Source organism: Sceloporus undulatus, chromosome 5 (assembly GCF_019175285.1).
Source record: "Sceloporus undulatus isolate JIND9_A2432 ecotype Alabama chromosome 5, SceUnd_v1.1, whole genome shotgun sequence".
Lineage (NCBI taxonomy): Eukaryota > Metazoa > Chordata > Lepidosauria > Squamata > Phrynosomatidae > Sceloporus > Sceloporus undulatus.
The window spans coordinates 171,587,347-171,613,350 of NC_056526.1; the positions used below are offsets into that span (position 1 = coordinate 171,587,347).

Sequence of the window (26,004 nt, forward strand, 5' to 3'; positions counted from 1 at the left end):
GTGGAAGCCCCATACACCTGAGCCACGCCCCTGGGGCAGGCGATCTGGAGGCTCTGTATTCAGCAGAATACACCTCCAAGACGTCTTCTCCTGCCTGTCTGTATCCCGCCAATGTAATCTATCCTGGATGTTCAGTCCCTCCTTCTACTCTCTCATCCCTCCAGCCTTTAGGGTGAGCGCAAACAGTTATGCCTGGCTGGAATTTGTAAATTCTTTGGCATTGTTTTCCTTTGCCTCACCCTTTAGATTCAGCCTTTGTTACATACCCCTAAGTTTTACCCTTGACTTATCCACGGGTCATATCAAAATCCATAATTTTGGTCCTCAAACCTGCCCTCAAATTATATATGAGGTCGATAGTGGATTATTTTATTCTCCATTGACTGTGGAATGAATGAACCACCAAGATAACATAACAGTATAAATAATTATTTCACTTGTACCCACTTTGTTGTAGCCATTTCAGCTATATTAAGTAAAGCAGCTGTGATAGATTTTAGCTAAGCTCATTGTTTCTATTATACACTTCTTTATTCTGTTAAAAATGTCTGCACTAACTTTTGATTGTGCTTTGGTAGTATAATATAGGTGAGCCTGCTCATAATTTAATTATATGTGCTCTTTAAATGTCCTATCCTGCGTAAACTAAAACACTTGAGCTTACCTTTTTCTCCTAAATGAGCTAAATTGTGAGATTGGGAACAATTAATAAGCCATTTAAACTGGCTTTGTTCCACTGAATTCAAGAGGACAATTCCTGTGTGAGTCATCTGTGATTAAGCCCTATTGTATAACATTAAGAAATCTTCCCACTCAGGCTTTTAAAGCAAACTATTTCCATTTTAGTGCTCCATATTGCAGGTTTATGTCATTCTCAGAAGTCATTGCCTTTGATCATAGCAACAGATCTGTTTTAAGGTCAGGAGTTCAGGTCTCTCCATGCTGGCCAGCTTCTGAAAATCAGTAGCTGGGATAGTGAAACAAAAGGGAAGTATTTAAATGCTCACATGAAGTCACTGTTGGTGAAATCCAGCTTTATTATATCCAAGAGGAGCTTTGGCATGTCTTCAGTGACATATGAATGACACTCCATGTATCCAACAATGCTCCTAACACATGTCTTTTTTCATGTCTGTAAATAAATTTTATTTCTTCAATTGAGTACATGCATATCAGGAACTTAACGGTTTCTCATCTAAACCTTTTTTTATACAGGACACATGGCAAATACTAAAAGTATTACTTAAACAGCCATTTCTAGATCACTGGCTTCCAGCAAAAAGTTAGTGAGAAGGTGTTGTCAGAGTTATATTTGAAGCTATGCCAACAATGTTCTCTATTCTTGGTTAAGAGCCAAATACACTATGATAGCTGAAAAAAGATCAGATTGAGAGGACCTTCTGAGTCAAAAGGATATGACCAATGCTTCGAACAAGTCAATATGTACATGCCATTTTAGCAAAATGCTCTTCTTTAATGTGGATATGAGCTATGACATTATGACATTGTTTTAGAGTAAGCTAACAAGTCTCTCTTATGGCAAAAGTGGGAGACGTCAGAATAAACATTGATCAATCTACCAGGTAAAAAGACTGGAGTCTCTTAATATGAATGAGAGAGGTAGAGAGCTCCAGTGTATTTCAAAGCTGCATAACAACCATTTTTATCAAAATCTTTGTCACGATATTAGCTAGTCTTAATGCAACATTACTTTTTGTATTCTTTTTTGAAGCATTCCTCAGATGTTTATTGTACTAAGTAGAAGTAGGCTGTTGCTTTTATTTTCTGTTCATGAATACCCACTTTAAAAGAAATACACTGATTTAAAACATACTGAAGTTAAAGAACTTCTAGTTATTTTAGAAAACTTGCCTCAATTCTGTACTGTTTGATTCAAAATTTTAATTTGTAAAGGAAATATCTCAAAATTTTAATTATGTGTTCAGCTGAACAGGGTATAAAAGATCAGAGTACAAAAATAAGCAAAAATGAAATAGATATGTCTGCCATTCTCTGTTCCATTAAGGGCTCTTTCATTCATCTGCATGTTCTCTGTAGTCTTGACTTACTGAAGTCTCATTGTTTTCAGTGTGTCTTCTCTAAGCATGAATATGTTTGAAACTAACCCATTGCACATGTTAAAATCTGAAGGAGGAGAGAGAAAGTTCTTGCCAATGCTGCTCACATTGTGGATGAAAAATAACTGCTGGGAAGAGTCTACGTGTACTTAGCAATGGTGAATAAGGACAAGGCAGGGTTACCACCATGTGCCTCCATCATTGTGGCTTTTAAAATTATTTTTGGAAGAGTGTATTTCTGCAAACGTTGGGGTTCCCCCAACACCTCTTTCTTGTTTCTCATTTATCTCATTTTGTCTATAATTCTTTTCTCTTTCACCACCTGAACTTCCTATTAGAACAGAATGCAATAATACTCAAAACAAGCAATGCTGTATTTATAACTTACAGTATTTTTGTGACACAATAAGGAGTGGCATTAACTTAAAAATATACATTCTACTTAATTCAGAAATTCTCAGTCACATAAAAAGCCATCAACAAGCCTGCTTCCATTGTTGTGCCAGACTCCTAACCTACATAAACTACTTGTGAAAGCTGAATTATTTAAAACCTCCTGTTGTGAATCTTGGATTTTCATTGTTGTGACGCTAATAGCTGGATCTTTTGTAATTGTCTTGGATAACCTGTCATTTTTCAAAGTACAGTGTCAGTAACGACCATTTTTCTTCATCAAATATAATGTTACTTGTAAATTCACCAGTGTTGTACATATGATACTGTGTAAGCTCTCAGTCTGCCATTAGGAATATATAGGAACAACCATTGCAGATTTTGATCCTTTGATGCTTCATAAGCTGTAAGTAAGAAACTGGCAGGACCAGCCAAGGCATTTTTTGCCTGAGGAAGAGAAAAGGCTAGTGTCTTTTTTCCATGTCCCTTACTGAGGTTGGCTAGCTTGACAGTTGAGTTTTATTTCAACATTGGCAATCGAAGTGTGTCTTCCATCACAGCAAATATAACAAGGCAGATAGCAGGGAGGAGGAAGATTGTGCTTAAGGAGAAAACTTGTGAAATCCAGGTGCAGCAGGTAGAAGGCTGCTGCCACTGATCCACAATATCGATCAGGTGAGGAATTTACTTGCCTGTACCTCAAGGAAGGGCACGCCTTCAAAACTACTAAAATAATAATACCTGGCGATCTTTGGATAGATATTTTAGCCTTTATGACAAAATCAAATGATGGTGGTGATACATATTTTCCCCAGTAAAGAAATAAATTCATAGAATTGTAGAATTGGAAGGGAGGGCAGAGACCTACAGAAGCAGGCAAAGAACAACATTTGGACAAGGCTGCAGAGAAAGCAGCTACTTATTAAATCCAACTGCCTGAAATGCAGGAAGCTTAAAGCACTTCTAAATGATGACCACTGAGCCTATATTTAAAGATGTCTGAAAGAGAAGTGTTCACCACCCACTGAGGAAGTCTATTCCACAAAGAACATCTACACTCAAGAAGTTATTTCTAATGTTTAGTCTCTGTTCTTCTAAACTGGATATACTGCCCATCCTACCACATTTTACTAGCTTGCTTTCAAGAAGAGCATGAGGGATATTGTTAAAAGCCTTTCTGAAATATAAAAGATATACTATAGTCACAGAATTCTGCTGATCTACTAAGCTTCTAAATCTATCAAAAAAGAGGGATTAGTTTGGCATAATGTATTTTTGAGAAGCCTATGATGGCTCTTAGAAATCACAGTATTCCTTTCTAAGTGCTCACAGACTAATTGCTTAATAATCTGTGCTAGACCTTTTACTGGTATTGATGTCAAGTTGACTGGTTGATAGTTGCTCAGGTCCTCTTTCCCCACTCTTTTTTGAAGATGGGGACAAGAGTAACTTCCTCCATTCTACTGGGTCCTCTTCTGTTCTCCAAGACTTCTCATTTTTTCCCTGTTACAAAAACTATTTTATCCAGAGAGATTAGGAACAATGCAAAGGGATATATAGTTACAGACTCTGACTTGAAGGTTGGTTCTAAACCTGGTTTACTGTTGTTTTGTAGTTTGTTTGTTTTTATTTTAATATTATGGCATGAAGGACTTGTCTTATTTCTGAGAACCCATCCTGCAGTATCGTCTCAGCTACTTGCTGTATTTATCTTTTTAAAATATTGTAACAGTTTTTTTTTATTTGCTGCTGAACATGGAAATCAATGTTTCTAATTAGAGTAGTAGCTGATCTGTTTCTTCTGTTTTAATTATGACTTATTTTACTCCTATCTTTTCAAGAGTGAGTTGCAGGACAACATATCACTCGTGCTGCTCTTCAGGTTACCCACGAACCAAATGAATGTTCATATTATTGATTACTTGTCTGTGGTACAGAACATGTAGTTTGGTCAGTGGTCATCTCCGTATATTCACTGTACAGCTAAACAGCACAGTTCACTCATTTGTTTAGCATTGGATGTATCCACTATACCAACAGAATTGTGCTCGCACAGATAAACACCAAGTGGAATATATTGACTAGAACAGCAACACAAGATTACCCAGCAAGTTTAGTACAGTGTAATTTAAAGTTTGGACCCAAGAAAAATTGGAAGGAAAAATATACTGATGACTCATCTTATGTAACTGATGTTCATCTCCGTGGGTTGCAAATGAAGCTTAATCACCGGTTTGTGTTCCTTAGGTAAAGAAGAGAAGCATTTCTTGAGATGGTTCTTATTTGATTTCCTAGCCACTGGCAAATTGTATTACTTTACTTTCAGAACATGCATTTGGCTATAATAATTCTCGATTAAATTCCACCAAATGACTCTATAGTGCCACGACAAATTATCCTAAATATGCCACCCTCATTAGACATTGGCTTGAGTCCTATAATTTGTAATGGACATGTTAGTAATAGCTAATCAGGAATCTAACATTGTAACTGGAAAGACATTTAATGGACCATAATGCCTAATATTCTTCACTACATTATGGCTTTTCAACCTTGTTCTACTGAAACAAGATAACTAGTTGGGTACACATGTCATAGTTTTCATCCAACTGTCTCTCTGCTCCTTGATTATTTTCTTTTGACAAGATTCCTGGCAGACAATCCTTATCTCAGACGGTTTCTCCCCCAGTTTCTTAATTATATGTTGTCAGTGACAAATGGATGCTTAAAGAATGTCTCAGTATTTACATACTCTTTTGTCACCTTTCTTAACTTTGCTGTCCGGGTGGATGATGTCTAATAATTACAATAATACTACCTCAGAGAAGTTATGTCAGCTTTGTGCATATCATTAATGCATTAATGTGTCAAAACAACAGTGAATGACACAGCTTCAGGCAGTCTTAAAAGCTACTAATGGTAGCCCCACTCCAAGGAATTGATTTGTAAGCAACCCTAAAGCTATAAAACTTTCTTATTGATATATGGATTTACAAGCTTTGTACTTACCAGGCACCTCATTTTTAGAAGATGGCTAACAGCTGTTTGAATAAGAGAACCATTGCAAAAAAAAACACAAAAAAACCCCACATTCCATATTATCCCATTAGACAGTTACTGATGGGATACAATAAAGTAATAGGGTATTGTAGATCATTCCTTTTCCAAAGGTCCCAGGTCTGTTGTTAAGAATGCAATGCGGATATCACATTTGCACAGATGTTAATTCTAAAATTTGTTTGTCTCCTTTTCTGTTCAATAATTATTATATTATTATATTTATTTAATGTATTGGAACAGAAAAGCAAGCAAACCCCCTTGGTATTCCCACTCTATTTCTCTACTTTTTCCTCCATTTTGCCTTTAAAATTCCAAGAAGAAGCAATGTGACACCACTTCCAGTTGCTACTCTGAAGGAGACATGAAAGGGAAAGGAAAAAATGTTTTTGTCATGCTTGTGTATATGTGCACGTGTGCACACACATAACCTTCAAGGGGCTGGGTAGAAGGTTGGAACCTGACCCTCACACAGTTAACAGTTCTGCATTACAAGATTGTATTTATGCTTACAAACTCTTACTGTGTTTTGTTTTCATTACTGTGGGGAGGTACATAAATACTGGACCTGTGCCCTTTCTGGCTGATAAAAGCAGCCAGAGAGGGGCTGGCTCAGTGAGAAAGGGGGTAGTAAATCCCTCACTATTGCAAGACAGATTCCCAGCCTAAAAGAGCCAGTGGTGATGTCATTACTGAATTTTTCCCCCTTGTACCTAACCATACTGGAGAATTATTGACCAGTGTCGAATATCTCTTTCTTGGTCTAGCATGAAATGACCTCCCACTTCCATAGGTCTGTGGGTAAAATTGATTATTTATATTCATTTCAATCTGACTTCAGACCTGGTTATGGAACAGAAATAGTGTTGGTTGGTTTGGTGGACAACCTACACAGGGAACTGGGCAGGGAGAGTATATCCTTGTGGGTTCTGCTGCACCTCCCAGTGACTTTTGATATCATCGTTCATTCTGTCCTTCTGGGTTACCTCTCTGGAGTGCAATTTAGGGGCATTGTTTTACAGTGGTCTGGTCTTTCTTGGAGGGATGAACTCAGAAGGTGGTTCTGGGAGATTCCTGTTCAGCCTCCTGGTCATTGTCCTCTGGAATCTTTCAGGGCTCAGTTTTGTTCCCCATGCTGTTTAATATAGATACATGAAACTTTTGGGGGATGTCAGACAGAGTTTGAAGGTTTTGTGTCCTCAGTATACTGAGGACACACAACTTTGTCTTTCCTTTCCTTCAACCTCCAGTGTAAATTAGTAATGGACTTGATGAGGTAAAACAAACTGAAATGTACTCCATATAAGACAGAGATGCTCAGTCACAAGGCAATTCAAGGAATAGGGATTCAGAGTGTGCTGGATGCAGTTAGACTCCCCTTGAAATCTCAGGTTTGCAATTTAGATGTACCTCTGGACTCATATCTTAATGGCCAAGCATGTGTTTATGCAGCTCAGACTAGTAGCCAGCTGTACCTGTTCTTAGAGACATCTGCTCTGGCTACAGTGACACATGCCTTGATTATATTACATTTGGATTACTCTAACACACTCTGTGTGGGGCTGCTTTTGGAAATTGCTTGGTAGTGGAGTCACCCTTCCTTAGAGGTCTTTAAACAGAGGCTGAATGGCCATCTGTCGGGGATGCTTTGATTTAGATTTCCTGCATGACAGCGGGTTGGACTGGATCATGGCCCTTGCGGTCTCTTCCAACTCTATGATTCTAACTGCAGCAGGTCCAGATTGCTGTGGCCAGACTGCTGACAGGGGCTGATAGGGAATACATATGTCCCATATTCCAGCATACAATCACTACTGATCTGATGCTGTATACTGTTCATAGTGCTGGTTATGCCCTTCACTGCCATATACAGTTTGGGTTCAGACTGCCTGAAAGGCCATATTTCCTTCCATGTGCTTGACATGATTTTCCAGAGAAGGTTTTCTCTTTGTCCCATCACCATTACTGGTGCAATTAGTGAGAATGAAGGAATAATCTTTGCAGGGTTGCTCTTAACTTGTGAAATTCCCTCCCACAAGAGGATTGTTGAGTGGGTTTTTTAATTAGCATACTTTGGTGTTAAACTGATGTGAACCAGGTTGGGTCTCATGCTGGGAGAAAGGTGGGGTGCTAAATTCATAAATGCATACTTTAAAGAGGATCAGTATTAATGAAGGATGACCTCAGGTATATACCACCCCAGTAGTAGTAAAGATTTAATAATAATCAAACTATTTACCGTCCAGTAGTTCTCCTTTAATAGTTCTCACAGACATATTACCCCCTGTATGTTAATAAGTCTGGCTGTAGCAAAACAAATTAAAAAACAAAACATGGCAGGTGAACTAGTAGGCAGTAATCAGAAGAATGAGCAAGGATGACTTACTGGGAATCACAGGGAGTGTCTCAGGCCTGAAGGCAGGCAATAAGCTTTAGATGGTCAGAGAGTGAGAAGGCCTGACAATACTGAGGTTATCCTAATGAGTTTTTTCAGAAGCAAGTTGTCTAGACTGATGGTATACAGGCATATCTCTGTATGTATACATCTGTTAACAAAGCCTCAGACAAATAGATTTCTTTTTATAAATTCTTTTTTACAACCAGCTGGTGCCACTTTTCATTCTAACTCTCCATCTAGCAGGATATTTTTTTTCAAATTTTGGCCCCAAAACCTGGTCTCAGCTTATATATGAGGTCGACTTATAGTTGAGTATATACGGTAACTCAGGTTGAATATTATTATATAGCTGGGGCTAAGTACTGGAAGTTGTTACAGCATTAACAGCATTCTCCAAGTTCTAGCAAATAAATTTGAACTTGTCACCCAAAATCTCAGACAGGCCATTCAGAGTGAGGATTCATGCCCAATGTGCCAGGGTCCCAATTCAAGTGCTTAGAGAAAGATGCTTTGTGGCACATCATTGAATTTTGCAAGATTGCATACACATGGCTTAGTAGCAGCAAACCATGCCCCCCCACCCCGGCCATTGCTGGTGAGAACAGTATTTTTACACAGTTTTACAATTACATCTATGACATAAGAACAAGTTGTGATTTGAAGAATGTATTCTAAATACAAACAACCTAAGCTTGTGGTCACTGCATGATGCTGAAGCTTCACTTTCTACATTACATATGGCATTTTTTCTGCTTATGCATAGCATGAACTCACCTATTGTCTATTCACCCCCCAGATATGTGTTATCTGTTGCAGCTGTACTCCCTTCAGTTCCCATGGAAAGGAATGTCAGTTGTATCATCAAAGATCAGGCCTCAAAGGATAAACCCTCCTTGCTTTCCTAAATCATACTGGGAGACTTCAGGCCTACTTTCTATCCTGGCTTAGATCCTTTGGCTATCAAACAACTTGTTAATTTGTTAGTTCTAACTCAAACTGGCTTCACTAAGCTGGAACAAGGGGTGGTCAGCCTGATCAATTAAGAAATCACTTCTAAATGTTCACATCAAAGTCATCTGGAGGCCTAAGACCCAATTTCCAAAGAGGGATTCAGAAAGGGCAACCACAGGGCAAGGTGAGAGTGTCAGACATCCAAGGCTAAGAACTGTGGAACCAGCCTGGATAGGCCAATGTCACCCCCAGGAACGTATCTGCTTTGTTAACTCAGGCGTGCTTGTATAAGAGAACAAGGCATTTCATATAAGGGATGCAAATCTGTATGTTATTACATGCAGGAATGGAAAATATCAAAATTTTCTCTCCAACGAGTGAGATTAATTGCCTTCCCAAATCTGCCAATACCCCTTTTTCTTTTATTAAAAAAGGCATGTTTTTGGATGATTTGAGCTTGAAATCTATGCAGAAAGCCCCCCAAATACATGAAAGGATACAAAAAAATCCTACTCACCCCAGTCTCCAGAATATCCACTCCCACAGTTAACATTTTGAGAGGAAAAACTGGGGTACTTTGGCACACTGGGGCATTGCAGGCATGGGGAGTCCTGATGTAAAGGTCCTCTTTATCTGATCACAAGTGCCCAAGTCCTGATGCAAGACACTAATCATACAGATTGAGAAATTTTGGTGGCATCTCAAAGGGAAACTGAATAGATCTGAATGGATCTGAATCTATCCAACATGACCTGACATCTTAAGGTACTCCTTTTTCTGTGTTGAACTTTAGATGATGTTAAGAATACAAGGCTTGCAAAAACTACCTGATGTAAAAACCAGAATCTCTTACAAATTGAAGTCCAATGATTATAATTACATCAAAACTGAAATCCAGGTAGTAGTCTGTTCAATATGAAAGATAAAATGTTGGAGGATAAGCACAATATCAAAATAACCCTGATGGAATGGGTTCTTGGAACAGAGTTCCAAGCCGTTATAGTCAGAAAAGTTTAATATACTATTCTTTTACAAAACTTAAACAGATTCTACACCCTTCCCCAGATAAGAGGCTGCTTTTTTCATGTCTCACTTTGGTTTTTCTGTTCTTCCATAAATGTTAAAAGGCTTTCCTATGGGGATTGGTTTTTAGTAACTGCTGTTATTCATTTTGAAATGAGCCATAATATATATTTTAAAGACACTTTAACAAATATAGATATACATATTACAGGGTTTTATTTTTATCTGCCCTATTTTCTCAGTGGAAGTTAGAAGTAAGACCTGTACCATGCCAAGTGGCTTTGATTGCCATTGACTTCAAAGTGTACTTGAAGACAGTTCATGTCTTGTAGGCTGTGATTCTAAGATCACATACTTGAAAGTAAGTTTCACTTGTCATAGCCAAGGTGGCTAAAGAACTCTTGCCCAACCTACTTTCCATTCTGCACAGAGAAATGTTGATTGAAATCAGTAATAATCAAGTAAATTATTTAGTGTTGGTGTGGAGAATTCAAATTCTGAAGTAATATATTCCTGTTACCCAGAAAATTGAAACACCCCAATAGTAAGATATGTGACAGATAGTGAACCTTGGCACTCCCAGTAGCTCAGAATGAGAGAAAGAATCCATAAGCCAAAGATGAAGATGTTGCATCTATCAAGAAATCATGACATAGCTGGGAAGTACTTTCACAGGAAATTACAATTCTGTTAATGAAGTTAAAGATAAGTAGGCGTACTTCTCCATACAGCAGAATAAATAATAATAAGGCAGAATATGCAATAGAAAATGTAAATGTAGGGGAGAGGAATACTAGGTAAACAGAAAATTAAAGAATGAGGAAACTCCATGTCACTCAATTGGCTGGGTGGTGGTGGAGACTCTTTTATGGGCACTGCAAAATAGCTAAAACATAAACTCAAACATGATTAAGTTAAGTCTTATCTTGGGTGGGTTTGTATGCCATGACAAGCTAAGTCCCCAGAGGAAGCATTCTGGAGCACACTGCCTGCTGTAAACAGGAGTGGTTAAACTCCATCCTTCCATTCATAGTTGGCTTATTGTGATGTCCAATTTAGAACTCTTAATTTTTGTCTCCCAAAGTAAGCCAGATTCTCAAACTAAGCATATGATATGGGTTATTTCTCTTATTAGAGAAGAGTCATGCCAGAGTCATGCTAAATTAAAGCATCATGATAAGTAAACCATAGATGGAAGGTTTCTAGTTTGTTTAACTGTTCTCATCTGCATTGGGAGTAATTGGGAACCATACACAAGAATTCTGGTTGATTGTGATGCCTGAATGTATCTGATAGCTGTTGTTGTGTGCCTTCAAGTCATTCCCAACTTTTGGCAACCCTAAGGTGAATCTGTCATGGGATTTTCTGGAGCTGAGTAGACAAGCAGGAAGTGGAACCCCCATCTCTCAAGTTGTAGTCCTACACTCAAACCACTACACCACACTGGTACTCAAATGCACCCTATATGTGCTAAAATATTTCTGGTCTGAACTGAACATTCTGGTAATGAGTTTTAAAGCCCTAAATGGATTGAGAGCTAGATAGGATGTCACCATATATATGCCTCCTTGAGAATGGAGATCTGCTGCAGGGGCCCTCAGCTGTGGCACCCCTGTTATGGAATACTCTCAGCTTTGTGGCCCAGTTGGCACCAATTTTGTCATAATTCCAGTATCAAGGAAAAGCATAGTTGCTCAATGAGGCTTTTGGGACCTAATTGGTTTTATACAATCCCTCATGTGTAAATGGGTGTTTTAAACTATTTTAACCAGTTCTAATCTATATTTTAATTTGTCAAACAGTTCAATATGTTTAGAGCCATTACAATAAGTTTATTTTATCCTGTTTAAATTAGTCAGATTTGTATTATTATATGTTGCCCTGAAATCTTTAAATATAAGGTAGAATAAAAATATTTTAATAATATAACAGAGTAAATAAAATATAATGGAGTAAATAAGTGAAAATAAACTGAAGGAATTTCTTCTCAGAATAGTGTACAACCCACAGTTGTATTCAAAAGTGCGTCTTGGCTGCACAGTGGTCTAGCAATTCATACATGATAGTGGTGAAGGGATATATATATATATATATATATATATATAAAAACACACATTTTTTTTTAAAAAAATTCATTTGCATATGAAGTGAATAAGCTCTGCTTTTATGGTCCTGATGTTAAATTTCACAGATACAAATGCAAGGGATCATGTGTGCTAAATTCTCAGTGTAGGGCCACCAATATCTCTTTTCAGTTGGCCTCCAGAATATGCTGAATATTCTGCCTTGTAGCTGTAAGTGTGTAATAATTATCAGTTGAAACCAATCCGTGGTATTTATATTTCATTTCAGAGTGAAGAATTATAAAGATTGGAAGGTAAACTAGGATTATTATTACCTTTTTGAGAGAAAATGTCTGGTGCATAGCATTAATAATATGCTATATGAGAAAATTGGAGTGGGAGGTGGATCTGGGGTGGCATATTTTAATAAATTCCTTCTCTGAGGTTGCTTTATTTCACCCATCTGCCGATAAAATTGAATTACTGATCAAATATTATTCTTCATGTTCATGAGAGAATTGTGCTCAAAATTTAATTGTTAAAATCAAATAAAAATGCTTTTAATTATTTTTCCACTATTCTTTTGAATGATGTGTGTGTGTGTGTGTTGATTGGAAAAACTGTATCTTTGTCATTAAAGTGTCATTACCTGAATATATGTTCTGGAGTCTGAAATCTGCAATAAAATGACTAGCATAGAGGAAAAAGTAAATGATGGAATTAATGTAGACGATGAGCCTTCGGTTTTTGTATTTCAAAAATTGCTGACAGCTTGTAGATTCTTATCAGCACAGTTCATTCAACCTTTAAATTGCCTCTCACACTGTACGTAGCTCATATACTGTGTGATCTGGAAAAATTATCCTAGAGTTGTATGATAATGTTTTGGAGACAATATTATTTTATCTGTTTCTGAAGCCATTCACTCAGCCTATTGAAATGCATGTAATATAACAATATTATACTAGTATTCTCCGGGGGGTTTCATAGACCATGGAAATGTTATATAAGCATGCTGGCAAGCATTTAGATTCAAAGAAGCAATTGAGGATTATGAATTGCATTCTGAATTCTCACTTAGCTTAATGTTATATTGTATGCTATTACAAGATATAAAGAAAACATTGCATCTTCTGTTAAGAAAAACCCAACAAAACCCCCCAAAACTACTCAGCATATAATAAGAGAATATCTCTAAACTGTTTATCCTAGTTATTTCTCTAGTTATGCAGACCTAGATTCTGTGCAGCAGTTAAAGAAACCCATAAACATTTGCAAACCAGAAAAGTCTTGCAATTATTCCAATTGCTATTTATTTTTTTAATACAGTACAGTACCTAACATTTATAAGCTTTTTAGTGAAACATCATATTAAAAAGCTTGCCATCTAGACAATTGCCATCTTCCAAACACATATGGGATACAGAGGAGGTTCGGAAGGATTCATTTCATAATCCTAACCACTATTGCAAAGAGCCTCAAGAAATAACAACTACAGAGGTATCTAACTAAATTGCTGTTGGAGAATGAAAGGTAGATGGAACTCAAAATGAACTATTCATTATTGTGTGAGCAGGTTTTATAAAATGATTTGGGCTCCAGCTTACTGTTTGAAGTGACCATATTTCTGACAATTCTAAAAGACAGATTTTGAAAAATACAAAAAAAAAAAAAAAAAAGGGCTTATGCCCGAGTGGACAAAGTGCGGTCTGTAGACTTCATGTGTCCCTTGGACCTACTAGGCATTGTCCCTGAAGCCCTTCAAAGCAGCCAAACCTGAGGGGAAGATAATTTGGGTAAAATTTACCCCCAAGCATCCAGAATCTTCTCCCCCAAATGAAGTAGTTTGCTTCCCCCAACTTACCAGAAGCCCCTAAAATCCCCAGATTCGAAAGTAATTATTGGCAGGTGATTTCCAAGTATTTTTTATTTTATTTTGCCCTCTGACCAGTGAAAAGTCCCCAATGCAGCAGTTTTCTTCCCCTCTAACCTCCCCCCCCCCGGCCAAAATCCTGACAAAAGAAAAAGAAATCTTAAAATTGGTCAACATGGCAGCCAGAAGTTATGTTATATTACTTCTGGTGTGCCAAAACACACCACTGAATACACCGTGGTGTAACGGGGTGCTGATGGCCCCCATCCACTCCATAGTTGCCCATCCCCGGTTTACACTCTACTGTGAATCAACACATTTAAACAGAATGCAGATTGTGCAGTATGTTTGTTTGCTTATTTGATTGATTGATTTATATCTCACCTTTCTCCTGAAGAAGGGCCCAAAACATGTAGCATCTTAAGTCAGTTTGCCTTGTTATCACCTGCTTTGATAAATTCCGTTCTTTTTACAAAGGGGTCTTGTAGCACCTTTGAAACTAACAGAGAGAAATAAGTTGGTAGCATGAGCTTTCATAGACTAATTCTTTGTCATCAGATGAAGTCCCTCAATTAGTCTCAAAGGTGCTACAAGATCCCTTTACATAGTGATCCAGACTAGCAAAGCTATATCTTTAAATCAAGCTCTTTTTGTTGCTTCCCTAACCAGGAACCTGGGGGGGGGGCTCTCTTTAGAACACTTAATTACATACATGCAAATGTAATGTACAGGTGTTTTCAGATCATTTGAATTGTAGATGAGAAAATGGATCTACTGCTTTTGTGCTATCATTCCAGGAAGTAATGTGGATGGAAATTGGAGCTATTAGAAGGATTAGGCCTACTTAGCCAAATTGCTACATGGATATCCCTGTTTTTAGTACAGTATTTACAGATGAGAATGTTATTTACTAGATGTTTATTTTATGCAGATACTTTTGCCAAGCTGCCTAATGAGAAACAGCACTAAAATTAACCCAATTACATAATGTAGTATCCACTGAAAATATAGTGGATGTTTTCCCCTAATATGTTGCAAGATCCATGTAGATGTCTCATTATTATGGCTGGTTATAACAGTGGGTAAGAGGAGTACAGTGTTTCAACTTTAAGGAAGTATGTTGACAAATTATAGCAGAAAATATGTCAGTCAAAAGAGTCACTGCAATTGATCCCTTAGTTCCTTGCAGTTTCAAAGTGCTGATTTCTTTAAAATGCTTCTATATTCTGGTGCTGGAAATATTGAAGAAAAAATGTATCCCATGCTTCACCAGTTAAGATCAATTCATTTAGCATTATTTCCTCAGTTCACTCCAACATGTCTGATGTTTATATTAAAAGTAAAGATTTCTCGACATGAAAGTCTAGTCCTAATTGACTGTAGGGGCAGTGCTCCTCTCCATTACTAAACTGAGGAGTCAGTGTTGTCCGAAGACGATTCCGGTGATCATATGGCCAGCATGACTCCACAGAATGCTATTACTTTCCCATCAAAGTGGTACCTATTTATTGTCTTATGTTTGCATGCTTTCGAACTGCTAGGTTGGTAGAAGCTGGGACTAGTGATGGGAACTCACACCATCATGTGGTGCTTGGGCCTCGAACTGCCAACCTTCTGACCTTATGATTGTCAGAATCGGTGTGTTATTATGATAATATAAATTTGTGGTTTGTGCTGTATTGATATAATCTTTTGGCCTGTAACAGAATGAAAGAGATTTAAAGGTTCAAAAGACTTGTACAGTACAAGACTTGTACAATAATGTAACACTCTTATTCATATACATAATGAATTGTTACCAAAAAAAAGTAATTGGGATTAATGGAGAGAAATAGACTATTTTGCCAGATGCTGCCCTTATTTAGTTCCAGACAGAATGAAATGTGAAAATACAGACATACAGTGGAAGGCTGGATTTCCCTCTTGTGGCTAGTAGACTATGAACAAAAAAAATTAATATGTATGCCCAGCATCTTTACTTCTATTCTAAATAAAGTTCAGTGGGAAAAAACTATTTTAAAACAATTTTAAATTAAAATGCCAAACAATATCAGCTTTTTGCATCCACTAGAATTGCATTGCCTAAGGCTGTAATCTCAGAGAGGTTACAGCTTGCATCCTTTTGAATTTTCATGAACTCTTTTTTGATTGGATGCTGTTTAATAGGAATGAATAATATTTTCTTGACAAAGGAATCTTGTTGTAGCTGCACAATCCACTATAAATATTGCTATTAGAATCCTAGAGAGCTTATATTTAACTAACCTTTATCTTGAGACAATTTAGACAAAATGCTTATATGTATAGGTGAGAATCTCAGTGGAAACTATCTGATTTCTCACAAAATCTTATTTTGTATCCTTTAATTTGGTGATCTTGGCTTTTAAGTATATTCTGTTCCAATTTCGAGTTTGATATGTGTGCATTTTTTGCACATCTAACTTCAAACCTCCGGACATCAAGTGAATAAACCATATAGAATCAAATTCTTAAGTAGTGTATGCTGGCTGGCCCAAGTCACAAGATAGGTGCCTGAGGAGCCATGCTAGGTTACAGTGGAATTCCCACTAGTTTCCTGCACAGGAAAATATTTTTATAGGGTCCCCAAGATCTGCAGTCTTTGAACTAGGTTCTGGCTATTTAAATAGACATAGGACTATGTCCTCATGCAACCATAAGTCTCTTCTCACGCTAGGGAGCTACTACAAGTAATCATACTGTAATATCTGAACCTCTCCATTATATATCCTTCCCATATCTATCAATAATTTGAACATATTGGAGTTATCAATTGTATGAGACAACCCTCAGAGCAATATGGGAAAGATCCACTTGTGATCCAGATTTTCTGATGGTTATTGGAACAGCTCCATAAGTGCAAATGTCACTGAAATCATTAAAATGGTATGAAGAAATTGTAAGGTTGCATCCTAATAGGATTGGCCCTACCAATCAGGCAGAGTGAGGTGATAGATTTGGGCAGAAATAGTAGTGAATGTTAGTGGGGGAAAATACTGTGTTAGATTTATACCAAAAGGTTTAAAGACTGGCGTTAGTAACATTTCACTGAAAGGCAGAGGCTTATTTTGATTCCATTAATTCTAACTTGGCACTTAAATGTATGTTACGTTACTGCACTGGAAGTGTTACCAAAATGAAAATCCCATCCATGTTTTCATTCTCTCTCTCCCCCCCCTTTTTTTTTTCTCCCCTCTTTTCTTTTCTTTCTTTCTTTCTTTTGGTCCCTATTTTGAACTTGAGAAAGAAGGAAACAGTAGCATGGATTTTTTGAGGGGAAGGAGCTTTCTCACCCACTGAAAGGGTATGAGTGAATTAGAAAACAAAATACAGACACACACATACAGAGGGAGAAGAAACAAAAGCTGTTATCTGTAACATATTGTTTCTGATCCTTGATTTTGGTATTTTGAAAACTGGGAGGCACTGACTTTGTAAACAGTGCATTTTATTACAAGAGGTTGATAGAACTGTAATTTGATTGGATGTGTATCTTGATGTGAGCATAACAGGAATACCATTTGCTGATCTGATTCAGGAAGCAAAATGTCCTTTGCTAATCCTTCATCTTAAATTCTAATGACATCTATAGAGCCTGAAAAATTGTAGAATGAAGTCATGCATGTCAGGTGTGTACCTTCAGAAACTAGAAAAAGATACATTTAATTTCTTGCTGGATATAGGTTAATACTGTAAGTTGAAAAGGATTGTTTCACACCTTGTAGCATCCCCCCCACTTTTTCTTGGATCTTGCTTCAATAGTTCCATGCCTGAACTTATGTCCTTCGCACTGAACATATAGCTGCTGACCTCAGTCTCAGATCCATGTTCAGTACTTCTGAGAATATTTTGCTGACAACTATTGATTTGTCTGATGCATAGTCAAGTTGCTTGCTCCCTAGATCAATATCTGTGTAGACTGATCAACATGATTTTTACCCTTGAGTTGGTCTTGATCTGAATCCAGCCCCCCCCCCCCAGTTGCATTTTATGTAGGTAAGAAAGACTGTAGTTTCCATAGTTACATTTCAGCTCACATGTTGTATAAAGACAAAGCCTCCATACCTGTGCTGTTGCAAGTATTCTGTGGGGCTGAATGGTGAATTCACATGGGAGATTGTTCCAGACCTGTTGTGCCAACTGTCCTGTATAAGAAGTACACAATATTATACATCCACTACACTTCTATATTGCCAGAAAAGATCAATACTGTTGGTTGATCTGTCTTTCAGGGAAACCAAGGATGTCCTGAAAGAATCTAAGAAACCCTAGAATTCCCTAGTACACAGTTTGAATATCAGTGTCGTAGAGCAGCAGCTCTATGCAATTTTGTCTGTTGCTGCACAATCCTTTTTTCACGATTCAGTTATTCTTTATTGTCAGAAAGTGATATCACAGTGAAAAATGTTTTAAATAAAATGTCCCAGACTCTTTTTTTTAAAAAAATGTCTGAACTTCTGTATGCTTCCATATACATTTTAAAAGTATAGAATAATACAATCATAGAGTTGGAAGAGACCACAAGGTCCATCCAGTCCAACCCCCTTCTGCCATGCAGGAATATACTGTATACACTCAACTATAAGTCGACCTCATATATAAGTCGAGGGCAGGTTTTGGGGCTAAAATTGTGGATTTTGACATGACCCGTGGACAAGTCGAGGGTAAAACTTAGGGGCTTGTAATGAAAAGATGTAAAAGACGAAGCAAAGAGAAATAATTTCAAAGAATTTACAAAATGCCAGCAGGCATAACTATTTGTGCTCATAATGAAGGCTGGGTGGATGAGATAGTAGAAGAGGGTCAGTGCTTCCAGGGCAGATTAAACTCTTGCCTTTCACCGTGTGTGTGTGTGTGTGTGTGTGTGTGTGTGTGTGTGTGTTAAAATACTGTACCTATATTGACCCGTGGATAAGTCGACTCAGGGGTTTTTTAAATCAATTTTTCAACATAAAATTGTAGACTTATACATGAGTATATACAGTATGTGTCTGTATATATTGAAGCATTTGAAATATACAGAGGAAATTAAAATATCCTACATACTACTGTTTTAATATGACAGGAAGATATTTCTGTAAAATCCTAAGACATTTTTCTTACTGACAGTGCACAGCCTGATAAAATGTGAAACTTTAAAGTCAGTTTGAATACAGAAGACACCACTTTGATCTCCTTTTAGGAAGATCTGTGAATTGAAATGTATTCCTCTGCAGGCAGATTGCTGTCAGAGGATTGTGAAACTACCTAAAGTAGAAGATGGGATTCTGCTATTCTGTTGTTTAACATGCACTGCTGTAAGATTCATATGTGTATAGTTCTTGAAACTGGTCGTTACATATGTGTGTTTTGATATACTGAAAAGTAAGAATTTTAGAAGGGACAGGAGAGGAAGGATAGTAAAATGAGAACGAATTATAAATCATTACAAGAGAAGCTGATTTTGGTCAGATATTTCCCAGAAAGTGGTGACTATTTTTTTTTAAGTGTTACTTTGCTACATGATATTTTTCAATGACCTTCAAACTTGCATGCTGATATTTAAGACTTAAATAGTTAGATGGCTATCAGAGTTTCATTTGAGTAGTTACAAACTTATGTGTCTTTTCTGAGCCATATTTTCCCCTTTGGAGGTATGCTTTTTAAACTATTCATTCATCCTAAGGGGCCGGAAGTCGCACCAATGCAACGCTCCACTCCCAAGGACTGGAGTGCAGCTTTGGTGCACCTTCTGGCCTCTTAGGATGCATGCATCATTTCAACAGCATACCTCCAAAGTGACCTGAAGCAGCTGTATTTTGGCCTGTCTGTATGGGGCATTAAATAACTATAGCAGTAGAAATTGGTTTCATCCTCCCCCAGAGGATGCAGTTTAACTGCAACTTCCCTGAGAACTTTCTCTTCTACCACTCCCAGGTTATGGAATGGGCTGCTGGAAGAGAGGCTGTCAAGATGGATCTCTTCTGGCAGGCCTTCCCTGAATAGCAAACCCAACCACCAACCAAATCTGAATCTACCATTCCACTGAGTACGTGTGCCCCGTCTGCCCATCCCTGATTATTTTAATTGTATTGCTTTTAATGTTTAATCTGCTTAATTGGTGTTTTAGGGGAGGGAGGGATTGATTGGGATATGGGGTATGTATGTTCTTGTTCTAATTGTAAGGCACCTCGATTGTCTCCAATAGAGAGGCGGGGTAAAAAATAAAGCTTTTATTATTTATTTATTATTTTTCCCCTCACCAACAGCTTCATGATTTCTGCCATTAGCACAAAGGGAAGAGCAGAGCAGGAGCAAAATGAGGGTGTTGGTATTACTCATGCATATCCTGTCTTTGTAAACTAGCATTTGAGTGTTCAGACATAGCCAACATGCCATACAGTACATGTTGGCTTAAAAAGTGTGCAATTCTGTTCATTTCACTATAAATAATGAATAGGGTAATAGAATGTATGCTTATTTGTTTAATTTATATCCTGCCTTTCTCCCACCATGGGTCTTAAAGGACTTTACAACAAATTAAAACCAAGTAAAGCTAACATTTATTCATGAGAATTCACTTATGGTAAATTAAAATGTTCATTATTCCACTATTCATGATAGTGTACGAAGAGGAGTGCTTCCTCTACATGTGTTACTTTCTTGCAGGAAAAATATCATATGTGACTTTTTGTTTCATACATTTATTGTCATATTATTTTGCTGCCACTCCTTTGAGAGGTGAAAAATGGAGTAGGATTTGTATAACAGTGGTTTGAGAAGGGTAGTGGACACTTGTAACTGGGCTGATTCGGTATGGGGGCAGCTGGATCTACCCAGTTCTATCGAGAGCAAATGGGCTAGTGAAAATGGGCCTACATAAGATTTGTTCAAAGAGGATTTGTCCTTGCTGCCCTCTGAGGCAGAGAAAGTGTAATTTGCCCAAGGTCACCCAGTGGGTTCCCATGGCTCTGGGAGGAATCTATTGCAGCCTTTAAAAACCAGACTAACTGCTACCTCCCAGAGGGCCTTCTCTGCAATTGCTCCCAAATTATGGAACGGTTTGCCAGACGAGATCTGTCAAATTGCCAGCTTAGACATCTTTAAAAAAGCTGTCAAGACAGATCTCTTCCGGCAGGCCTTTCCTGAATAAATGTGCTCGGCCACAGAATGACTGCCCCTCACATCATATATCAGCCCACCGCTCTGTCCTCGCTGTATTTTTATTGTGTTTTTAATAGATGTTTTAATTGTAACTTGTTTAATCCTGTTTTAAGGGGGGGAATTCGGGACATAAATTTGTAAATGTGGATTTTAACGTGTTGTTAGCCGCTTTGATTGTCTTGTCACAGAAAGGCGGGATATAAATAAAAGTTTTATTTATTTATTATTTATTTATGTCTGAGTGCAGATTTGAACCCTGGTCTCCAGAGTCCCTTTCGATTTGGCAAATTGATACAATGTGTGAATGCTTGTGCTGTATGTGTATACGTATGTAAGGAGAAGTGGCATTCTGGGGTGGCCGAGATGGCATTCAGGACGCCTCCCTTGAAAACGACATTTCTTCTTCTTCTTATTATTATTATTATTACTATTGTGACAGATTATGCGAATGCTTTGGGCTGGAAGGGAAGGGAAGAAGTTCCAAAGAGGAGGAAATGCTGGGCTGGAAGCAAAGGGGAAGCTAGAGGCTGGCATTCAGAGGGAAGGCTGTGGAAACACATGACTTTGGGGGAGTCACACTCTCTCAGCCTCAGGGAAAGGCAATGGCAAATCTCTTCAGAACCAATCTTGCCAAGAAAACCCCAGGATGGGGTCGTTTTAGGGTTGCCACAATCTGTAATGACCCAAATACACACAACACAAACACACACACACACACACACACACACACCTGGAGGTTTTTAAATTTGACAAGTTGACAGAATATGCCTCCAGTTTTTTGTTTTTTTTAAAGGAGGGGAGTAAGCACCCATTTGGTTGACCAATGGCTGTAGGATATGTCACCTTTGATGAAAGCAGAAGTGAATTTGATTGACAACAAAGTAGGCTCCATTTTAAAGCGGTACTGCAAATGTGAACTTCAGAGGGGCAAATTACCCCGATCGAGGTAAAGGGCTAGTGAGAATGCAAATGGGCTAGTGAGGATGGGGCCATGGGAAATAATCCACTTTTGGAAAAACTGCTCCAAGGGGGATTTGCCCTGGATCAAGTGTGAACGACCCTAATTCTGATGTGTTTAAACCGGTGCCAATGGGAACATCCGACTTTTAATCCAGGTTACAAATCGGTACAAAAGGTAGTCTGAATGCCCCCCCCCCCAAAAGACCATAATAGGGTTGCTTTAGGACAGGGGTAGACAACCTTTTTGAGCCGGGGGCCGGGTTGCTGTCCCTCAGACAACTCGGGGGGCAGAAGCTGGGGGGTGGTGGAGCTTCCACCCTCTGGGTGCGGGGCCGCATGCCGGGGGCGGAGCTTCCACGCTGTGGGGCGGAGCCGCACGCCAGGGGCGGAGCTTCCTCCGAAGCCCCGTGGGGAGGAGGAGGCATATGCCCGCCCTCTCCTCCTCGGTCCCTTTCTGGCCTAACACCCCCAACCTGCATTCCAAAACACACACAACAGCACATTTGTGCATTTCACATGGCTTTACTTAATGTGGCCTCTTGCATATTTCAGAGGCTTATTCCATAACCAAACCCCTTGGGTTTAACACTTAGCATGGTTTAACATGGCTCCTCCTCCTCCTCCTCCTTCTGCTCCCCCTCCTCCTTTTCCTACTTCTCCTCCCTCTCCTCCTCTTCCTCCTCCTCCTCTTCTTCTCCTCCCCCTCCTCCTCTTCCTTCTTCTCTTCCCTACTCCTCCTCTTCCTCCTCCTCCTAACCCTCCTCCATGTGCTGCACGGCCTGGGGGCGGGGCGGAGGAGGCAGAGGAGAAGGAGGTGGGCGGCACGGGCCCGCGCGGGGAGGCAGGGAGGGCAGCGCAGGCCCACGTGGGGAGGCAGGGAGGGCAGTGCGGGCCTGCGCAGGGAGGCGAGGTGGGCAGTGCGGGCCCGCGGGGGGAGGCGTGGAGGGCGGCATGGGCCCACGCGGGGAGGTGGGGAGGGCGGTGCGGGGCTTCCCCCTTTGCCTTCTCTGCCCCAGGCCGTGCATCCCTCCTCTTCCTCCTCCGCACGGTGGAGGAGGAGGAGGGCCATGCGACCTGGGGCAGAGGAGGAGGAGGAGGAGGCGGCGGCGGCGGCAGGACCGGGCTGCGGCCAGTCCTGCGGCCTCCGTGGCCGCATCCGGCCAGTGGGCCGGGGGTTGCCGACCCCTGCTTTAGGATCTCCATAAATCAGAAATTACATGAAGGCACATAACAACAATAATTTATACAATCAGGTTTCATTGAAAGCATGTAAACTTATAATAGTATATTTATTCCAAATGTGAAAACTGATTCATTTCTATAGTTATACAACAGTACCTACACAATATTTCTGGTTCTACAATAGTTTTTATCTGATTTTGTCCCAAAAGACCAGTTCTGATGAAAGAATCCTCCTGTTCTTCCTACAGGAGTAATTTAGAAGTTCATGTGGCTAGCATTAATGTTATTTTCCAAAAGCTACCTTTCTTGAACCATTTCTCAATGTGTTGTATGCTGTGTCAATACTGATATGCAAGATAGATCCATAATGCAATCTTATTTGTTTTTATTTTCACAGCTGAGCCCACTGTTGAGAGATACTGTCCTGAAGAGAACATACAATACTACATTAAATAACCCAGTTGTGATTCAAGCATACAATTCAACTTATAGATGTCTGCCATCCAGACAAGGATTTTTATGCGGTATCTGTGCATCCAATGAAATGAACTCAAAAAAGTGAGTATAGCTGCCCTCTTTATTTGTTTAAAATAATGTAAATTGGTAAATAAGTTAGAAATTGCAGTGCTCTTTTCCTGTAAAATTTTGTTACCTAGAATAAAATAAACAATTTCTATTTGAATAAATTGTATTTTAAGATTTGAAAACTACAGGAATTAAATGTAGATGGAAGATTTTCCCAGTAGCTCATCTCCTTTTACTTATGACTTTGCCACATAATCTTTTTGAATGGAAATGCTGGAGAAGATTTTATTTCTTTTGGTAGGCACTGAAAAAAGAGTTTCGGGGACTGTTAGTTGGATAGACATAGACTGATTTCTTGATTAGGAGAACATTAAAGTGCATATCAGTACATATATTTTACAAATGCCAAGAACATTAATATTTAATAAAAAGGAAGATGGAATAAAGTTATGTTTACCTTCATCTGCATTAGGAAGGGGCAATAATGAAACTCATATTAAATGCACCATCCTTTTTTGTTCTTTTTCCATACAGGCAAAATGAAGCCTTAGTAGCCGATAATAAATGAATCCTTCTCAAGGTTGCCTGGGGAATAAATCTCTTTGGTTTGATTATGGTGTCCATCAGCTGTTCAGATGAACCAAATTTGCCTCATTAACCTTCAGAAATATATATAAAAGATGCTCTTAAAATTGCTTCTTAATTTTTCTTCCTTCTGAGCTTTTCTCAATAGTACCAGGTCCTTTTGCAAAGTTTTCCCTATCTTGTTGGTATTTCTATCTCTTACACAGTTTTCCCACGCATTGCTGATATTTTCTGTGTGTGCACTTCCAGACTTAATAAAATTATTTAGCAAATTAATTGCTATATTCATTTCCCTAGTTCTATTTTTTTTCTTTTAAGTTTGACTCCTAGTACTACCTGCCCCCAGGCATCCATAGGGATCGCTATGTGAACTCAGGCTGTCCCTTCAGATGACATCCTTGCAGCGTATACATTGACAGGAAATTGCATGCATCTTCACTGCTTTCACTGCTCTCCAACGTAATGGAAATGACAGTGAGGGGCTCTGTGGGTTGGGGAGGTTTTGGTTATGTGCAGTTGGTTCATAATTGTGAGCCCTGTAGTGACCAAAAAAAGTGAATTTCAATAGCATAAATTGGACTTGTGCTATTTTAACCCTCAACAGAATGTCAACCCACATTTCTGGATATTGTGCTGGAAGATGTTCATAATATATGCCAGTGTAGTATTGTGTTTTTTGTATTAATGTTACTTGTAAATCGTAATTCCCATATATCATGGAATGCTGTGGTAACATTTGTGACATAAACAACTAGCAAAATTAAAATTATATCTTTAAATTACAATATCATATACATAGCCTAAATGTATTTACATGTGGTTAAAGTGAAAATTTGTTAAGATGTGTTTTTGAAGATTTTTTTTAAAGAATATTTTTAAATAAACACACACACATTTAAATGTTAAAATTTATAATTTATTTTTTAAAACTCTGGGGCCTCTCCTTTCTTCACCCACTGAGGCTTACCCCCACTCATATAACCCCTCTTTAGCAGTTTAAGGGGACACAGGCAAATGTCACAGCCCATTTGTGCCAAAAGGCAGATATTTGGGGAGCAATGGTGTTACCTTCCTTTGGGAAGTCACCTGGCATGGCCTGCACCCCCCTAGCGATGCCTCTGCTCAGAGACAGGGAAACACTGTCTACAAGCCAGCTTCATGAAACAAGGCCTTCCTACCTGCCCCAGTGGGGACCTGTAAGTTGGTCACATCCCTCCAGAAGAAGCTCCATTCTATCTCTTGCGAATGTGTGTTCAGACTAGCAGTTTGGTTTGAAGATTTGTAAATACCCTTGGAAGTTTTCAGTATACATTTTATTTTACTTTTTTCAAACTCAAGAGATCCAAAGAAAAGATCCAAAATTCAGGTAGGCAACAGGTAATGAATAAGGTACATTTGCAGATTTCCAGTCTCAGCTTTTTGTAAGGCTGGTATTTCTGCCCCCCTTCTTATTTTTGCCTCTGGCCACCAATAGAGGAGAGGAAACCTGGTACAAATTGCTGGGTCCTTGTGTTTGGAAGGAGGCCTAGGCCGTGATTACATCTGTAGCTGTCTTTCCCACTATCATTATTTGTCGATTGTTTTTGACATCCACCGTAAAATCAGTGAATTTCAATAATAATAATGATGATGTACCAGACTTCGAATCACAAAATACTAACCATTTTTAGCCTGTCTGCCCTTGCTGCCAGAGAGAGTAGAACTGGGGCTCAACTGATGGAGAAAAAGCCATGGATGAGCAGAGGGATGCAATAG

The 26,004-nt window shown here is 38.7% G+C and overlaps 1 protein-coding gene across 1 annotated transcript in view; it reads left to right on the forward strand.

The window, feature by feature from the left end:
- STPG2 (sperm tail PG-rich repeat containing 2) overlaps positions 1 to 25,024 on the forward strand; it is a 263,746-nt gene extending 238,722 nt beyond the window's left edge. The window contains exons 13-14 of the mRNA XM_042470817.1: positions 23,537 to 23,697; positions 24,199 to 25,024. Coding sequence (XP_042326751.1) covers positions 23,537 to 23,697; positions 24,199 to 24,232 — 195 coding nt within the window. The 3' untranslated portion in view covers positions 24,233 to 25,024. The remainder of the gene's footprint in view (positions 1 to 23,536; positions 23,698 to 24,198) is intronic.
- Positions 25,025 to 26,004: the final 980 nt, after the last annotated feature.